The 7,261-nt window shown below is 52.4% G+C and overlaps 1 protein-coding gene across 1 annotated transcript; it reads left to right on the forward strand.

Moving 5' to 3' along the window:
- Positions 1 to 1,040: 1,040 nt before the first annotated feature.
- Positions 1,041 to 1,830, forward strand: LOC4813224 (androgen-induced gene 1 protein). The gene has a single exon (XM_001353882.4). The coding sequence runs from the start codon at positions 1,050 to 1,052 to the stop codon at positions 1,791 to 1,793; it is 744 nt and encodes a 247-aa protein (XP_001353918.4). The 5' UTR covers positions 1,041 to 1,049; the 3' UTR covers positions 1,794 to 1,830.
- Positions 1,831 to 7,261: the final 5,431 nt, after the last annotated feature.

Consider the following 7,261-nt stretch of genomic DNA (forward strand, 5'->3'; position numbering starts at 1 on the left):
AGGACCAAGGGAAGCGTGTGCCACTGGATTTCCGGGCAAAGCCCCACCCACTCGTATGTAAAACATATCAAAGCAACAATCGGTTGATTGCAATCCCTGGACTGTCCAGCCACTCGGGTAACAGATACACATCTGCGGAGAAGCACACTTCAATGTCCTTTCGAGACGAGCCTACGGCACTGGCACTTTCAATCAAATGTGACGCACAAGGGCGTTGCACGGTCTTAAAAAAGTAGAGGACTAGCAGAGACAGGAGCCCGAGTATTGGGTGTCTGCTGGTCGAAGTACTCGAACACTCGTTTTGCTCTTGTTTTTGCAGCCTGTTTCTGTCACCTTTCCTTGTCCACTTGGGGGACTCGGACTGCCCCGAGATGCCGGAGTTCTTGCTTTTTTTTCCGCCTGTCCAGCACAGATATTGGAGACCTACTGGGGCCCACTACAAAAAGTCCCTCAAGTGAGGGGGAAGCTGCAGCCCCGGGGCATGGCAGAGCACTTGAGTCTTCAATGCTTCGAATCGATAGAGAGCCTTCGCTACGCCCTTCAGCGGGACTACAAATTGGAGTTTCGGCTTTTCTTGGCCATATGCCGTGGCGGTGCGGTGCGAACCCTGGCTAATTGCCGGCGAGAGACAAAGGAGGCTGCGCCGCCAGCCTCAGCCAGGAAACAGACAAATATTTACAGTACGCACTCGCTTTAATTGCCCTGCGGTTGGTTGACCTTTCCCCTACCCTCCTCCATGGCCATCCCCGGCCATCCCTGCCGCCGGACACGGGTACCGCCGACATCTGGCGTTGAAATGTGAGTACACATCAGCTGTGACCAAGGACGTACCGCAAATATTTTCCTCGCCAATCGAGGGCGGGAATAGCCGACGGGAGATTGTGCTAGTGCCGGGATATACATAGTTCCTTGGATCTGTTTTGATTGTCTTAACGAGTGTACAGGCCCCAGTTTCTAGTGGGTCTTTGCCAATCGTTGCGGCGTGACTAATAGGCCTTTCAGACCAATTGCAGTACGTATTAGCGCCATTAGTGGCCGTGGCAGAGGCAATGCAAGGGCCAGTCGCAGAACCGATGGAGAGAGGCAACGTTTTTGCCAACGCGTACAAGACGCGGCTGCTGCTGCACCTCGCAGCCTCCACGCACCTCGGGTACGCCACCTACTACGACTACGTGTACGCGCAGCTGCCCCCGCTGGCGGTGGAGATGGGCCTGGAGGCGCCGATTGGGGGCAAGCTGAAGTACATGACCTTCCTGTGCGGCCTGCTGCAGTTCACGTACTACAGCCTGGCCCTGGCCTACGACGTCGTCCGGGTCCGGCGACTGAAGCTGCTGCGCGACTACATGCTGGCCAGCTTTGTGGTGCCCCTGGCCCTGACCGTGAGCCTGACCTTCTGGACGCTCTATGCCATCGATCGGGAGTCTATCTACCCCGGCCTGCTGGACCTCATCTACCCCGTCTGGCTGAACCAAACGATGCACACGATCGTCGTGGTCTACGCCCTCGTCGAGCTCTGCGTCACGCAGCACCGCTACCCGGCGCGCAGCAAGGGCCTGGCCGGCCTGGGCGCCTTCCTGGTGGCCTATCTGGCCTGGATTCACTACGTCTGGCTGAGGACCGGCGTCTGGGCGTATCCCTTTCTGGGCGCCCTAGCCGGACCCGTGCGACTCGTCTTCTTCGCGGTGATCGTGGTCCTGGCCTTCGCCTACTACCTGTTCGGCGAGCGGATGAACTCCATTCTCTGGCCGCGGGCGAACTGCGGCGGCGGGCGGCGCTGGAGCAGCAGCGAATAGTCGCGGACTAAAAATCCATTCTGTATTATGAAAATGATATTGTGAGAATTTTACTAATGGAAGGAGGCAAGGCTGAATAGAGCCATTTCCGCCTTCTGCGTGTGGAAGGATGACATCTGCATGGTCGTCCCTACCCCTGGGGCGGATGGTCGAAGGTCGACGAGCATTGGCAACCAAAATTGACTTGTAAGTGTGCGCCCAACGCCAGAGTCTGGCCTTCCATTCAGTTGCGGTCGACAAACCGTGGCATTAACCCGAATCGATTGGTCGCACTCTCAATGGCTGGGGTTTTTCGAAGGCGTTGCCACAGATTATCGATCAGAGGAGAACTACAAAAGACTCCGTAACGAGGCTGTGCCAACAGAACCCTTAACACAGACAATGCCTCGCCTCTAGATGGGTTTCATCTGAGATCAGAGCCCCCTTCAGTGCGAGAAACTGCCATCTTGAGCCAAAATCAAGCCTTTCTCCATGTCGATTCTGTCGGGCAACGTGCGTGCTCTGTTTGGTGTCGATTTAGTATCAGATTCATAAGTCATTGCCGCGCTGCCAGCTGGCAGAGGGACACCGATGCAGACTCCGATTCAGACTTCGATTCAGACTTCGATTCAGACTTCGATTCAGACCTCGATTCCTATTCCTATTCGCTCAAGTCACGTGTTGTCGGCTGCCAAATGGCAACATGGAAATGGAAATGGCAATGGCAATGGCAATTTCAGCTGCCGGCAGAAACGGACTCGGCAGAAACAGCTGAATCACTCAATCCTTTCAGCACGGGGCCAGGACTATCCGATGATAGTGCCAGTCGGAGGGGGTTCCAATTTCAGGGGAAATTCATGACGTGCCGTGCTGGGACTGGGACTGGGACAGAGGCACAGCAGACGGCCGGCCACTTGTGCTAAAAATATTTCAATATTGAACGCAGAACAGCTGAAATCCATTCAGGCTGGCATTTCGGATTGTTTATTGTTTACCGGAACCAGGCAAACCGAACCGAGCCGATAATGCCGGAAACGTGTGTTTCATGTGCCGGCAGGGGATGTCCTGTTAGAGCACCGCACAGTGGTGCACAATACACAATAGTTCTGCATAAAGATACACATATATTCTCGATGGGGATCTGCATGCAGGGCCAACCTTGGACTGGACTCCTTGGGGTACTATATATTTTTTCATAGCTAATGATGCCCGCTGATAACCACTGTGCTCTGTGCTCTGTGCTCTGCCTGCGATCCGGATACCCTTCAATTGCTGTGCTGTGCCCGACCCAGGTACTCGGGCACAGACAGCATGCAAATGACCGACAGCAGTCCTGTCTGCTAGTGGGGCAGGATGTGCCGGGATATGTGTCAGCTGTCGCTCGATCCCCGCTGCTGGATCGAAACTTGGATCTGTGTATTCCTGCATTGATGGCCACCCTTTGGAAACAATGTGTAACATTAGATCAAAGGCAAGCCACAAGCCCCTCAATCCGAAGGTCCTTTATGCGATCGATGCCTCAGCTCCAAGGCGTTCCAGAGATGCAGTCGTCATCCACAATCGATTCTGATTCATGGTAAACTTTTGCAATTAAGTGGGTTAATAGTTCTTTGCCGGTAAGCCTCAATGTAACCTCCCTCTTTGTCTCCAGACGAGGGAAGCTCCTCCCTGCCCCTCCATTCACGGATGTGGATGTGAATGTGGATGGGTCGGTGGCATCTTTTGTGAAATCTCGCCCCCTAATTGCGCACGTCAAAAGGAATCACACGACTCCTCCCGAACATGCCACCGACGCGCAAAACAACAAAGCGAATTTCCTCGTTGTCGTTGTTGCAGACACGGAACGGCAGTGGCATGCATCAATTTGTGCAACATGGCGAAATTTCACGCGTTTCGCGGACGAGCCAAGAGGGGGGAGCACGGCACCCGCGGACAGAAAGTTTAATCAATGCTGACAGAAGACAATGGCACCGGGAAACGGGAAACGGGTAACGCCCTCGACGCCCTGCCATCCCCGAGAAAAAAAGATGGAACGGAAGGCTCTCCGCTTTGGGGCACTGAAGCTGTTGCTACCCTTCCCGATCCAGGCCATATACTGCTCGCAGGAGAGAGAGGGGGGGTCCGTGATGGGTGCTACAGTCGGGATACCCCCTCTCGGAAGGGTATAGTGATTACCGCCAAAGGGGTGCGACCCACCACCACCTCATAGCGAGGACTGACTGATGTGCTCCCCAGACTCCGTCTCCGTTCGCCGTTCGCCGTGCTCCTTGCTCCATTCCTAATAAACATAAATTGCTGATTTGAAAGTGATTCTCGGAGCCACCGCAGCAGCGGGGACCCCGGCTGAAGGCTGGCCTGGAAGCACGTTGAGCACGTCTCAAATTCACGCGAGTTTTTTTGCATAAACGCGAGAAAAAAGGGGACTTCCGTGGGCGCTACTTGCCGGCAACATGTGTTGCTGCGTGTGGCACAGCACAGAGTGGCGTATCACGATTGCGGCAATCAACAAATGGAGCGGCAATCTGCCATTCGTCACAGGAGAGGGAGACAGGGACACTGGGAGACAGGGAGACTGGGAGCAGAGCCGCAGTTCTTTCCGGATCAGAGATGGACACGTGACACACAGTGTCAGAGATGTCACCGCAGACTCCTCAATTGATTGCCTGATGCCTCGATAACTATATATCTGTATATCTGTATATAGGAATAGTCCCCAGAACCAATCACTCCCTGTTCTAATTCGAAATCGGATTCTACGGCCCATGCGATACACTCCGCCTTCTATCACGAGAGCATAGCCCAGCATTTGGTGGGGCGTGGGGGCGTGGGGGCGTGGGGCAGGGTGTGCGTTGCAGGAATATACTCTCGTACGGTTCTCGTATATATTTACAAATTCAAACAAGTCCCGCGTGGAGGAGGGCCGCGGAGGGACAAATAAAAACGTCATGTTGCTGGATGGAGCTTCTGTCACTTGATGAGGAAAGATGCTAACGCTAAATTCGTTTGTGTGTGTGTGTGTGTGTGTGTGTGGGTGTGTGTTGAACACAAAATGTGGCAGACATTTCCATTTGCCACTTTGTAAAACGCGCACAGGGGGAAATGAGTAAAAATCGCGCTCAGGAAAATCCATAAGCAGCAAGTACTCGTACGAGTATGTCCCCTGGGAGGCAGCAGGAGCAGGAGCAGTAGCAGGAGCAGGAGCAGGAATGGAATCACATCAAGGATTTGTTACTACTTGAGATGGGGTAGCAGCCCCTATACAGGGCCGTTGGTCGGTGGCACACCTTGGCGCTGAGCAGAAAGTAATTTCTTGTGGCAGACGCGCATTGTTGGCATTTTGTTGGTTGAGGTTTCTCTCCCACTCCCACTCCCATACCGTCTCCGGCCACGACCACAGCATCCGGAATCCACTCTGCAGCCACAGCCGGAATGCGCGGAATTTGCTTATAAGAAATTCTATTTCTGTGATTGTCGCACGACTTTACATAAGCATATAAATTATGTGCGAAAGTTTTTCGGGGGCTCCGAGGCACAGATGTTCAAGGTGGCACTGTGGCACGATGCCACGATGGCACGGAACGGGTGGTGGCGGGTGCTGAACCGAACATGCGACACTTTTAATTATGTGGCATTGCCGATTCCCTAACCATGTCCCCCGCCTCCATCACCATCACCATCACCATCAGCATCTCCATCTGTCTCTGCCACCAGGTGCCTACGTCTCTCTCTCTCTCTCTATCACCGGATTCATTCGAAATTTAAATAATAAAATCATGTTGACCTGTCAGTCACCTCTTTCCGCCGATAGCTGAAGGAGTGCAAGGAGGCAGTATTCTTCCTTCCAATGATAACTTTTTTATAGTCTTATCCAATTCGAAACTGAAGTCCGAGGGGCTGGCAGCCCAAAGTTTTGGCATAGTTTTGCGGCCCAACATTCCGGAAAGAAAACTCGTATGGTAGATGGCAGTGGGCCTATTTCGGCACTTCCCACTTCCACTCCCACTCCCATCCCCCCAAAGAATGCTCAACTTTAATTATCAAAAAATTGTTTCATGTACTGCAAAGAACATCGAAGCACCCCGACAACCACCGCCACCCCCATCCCCACGCCGGCTCCAGCTCCAGCTCGAGACAACAAGCAAGTTTTTGCCCCAGCAGCAGCGCCACTAAAACAACACTACTCGGTTGCCACAGAGTAATAAGTGCACGACGAGGGAATTTAAATTAAGTTACCAACTTTGCATATTAAGCCCTTTTAACCCGACACACATACCCGTACCCGTACCACACACACACACAGAGAGAGAGAGAACGACCCACCGACCCATAGACCCATAGACCCACACCCGTCGGAGTGTAATTTGCCAATACTCGTAGCACTTACCCTACCACACACCGCCACACTGCCACACACTGCCACACCTCATGTGTAATGGCCACTGGATACGAGGCAGAAGCAGAAGCAGGAATTCGAGTTGGTTCTGACCAGGACTGGTCGACCCAAAGGCTTACACGTAGCCCATTATAATGTCCAGCTTGTGGCTCATTCGAGTGTCGCAGTGTCTTAATGCCACGAATATGAGCTCTCGTACCCCCAAGAGTCCATCCAACCGCATTTAGGACATTCGAATTTTGGAAATAATGAATGAACACACCAATGAATGAACCAATGAATCATCTGACTATGCAGGCCTCTAATTCGAGTCGAACTACAGTCATAAATGCCAAAAACAAGTTGGGCACTTCACTGTCCCTATCATTTGTTAGAGTATTTCACACGACCTGCCATTTCCATTGCCATTGCCATTGCCATTGCCCTTGCCATTGCCATTGCCATTGATTTCAGTTTCAGTTTCAGTGGCTTTTACGACTTCGACAGTTCCGGAATTGTTTTGCGGCTGGGGAGGGAGACGGAGATGGCCATTAAAACCGCACGGGCAGCACTTTTATTGTACGAGTCGCAGTAGGTGTTGTCAGGCCCATTCTGGATTGGCTGTCGATACGAATAATGCCATTAGATACATGCATACGTACGTACCCGCCGCATAGCCATAATCAAATGCAATCAACTGTTAACAATTTATGACGTTTATTACATTTTTAATGCCATCTTTATTCGTTGAGCTTGTATCCTGGCATCCTGCCCCCGCTTTCCAGCCTGTATCTGTGGGAAAGTGTCTTCTGCCTCTGCCTATTTTGGCGTAAAAGTTCGATTGGATTCCACACAAGAGCCAGGGGATCGATACATACAGCCCACCCCTCCCTGCCACAGCAGAAAGCACTGCTTGCAGGATCACTTAAGGGAAAACGAACCAAACCTTCAGGTCTTCGCAGGGCACTGCTTGTACCAAAGCTTCAGGCTTAACGATTTAACTGCTTGCAGGCTTATTTCAAGGACAGAAGCAAAAAACCTTCAGGTCCTCGCAGGGCACTGCTTGTACCAAAGCTTCAGGTTTAGCGATTGAACTGCTTGCAGGCTTATTTCAAGG

This window comes from Drosophila pseudoobscura, chromosome X (genome assembly GCF_009870125.1).
Source record: "Drosophila pseudoobscura strain MV-25-SWS-2005 chromosome X, UCI_Dpse_MV25, whole genome shotgun sequence".
NCBI lineage: Eukaryota > Metazoa > Arthropoda > Insecta > Diptera > Drosophilidae > Drosophila > Drosophila pseudoobscura.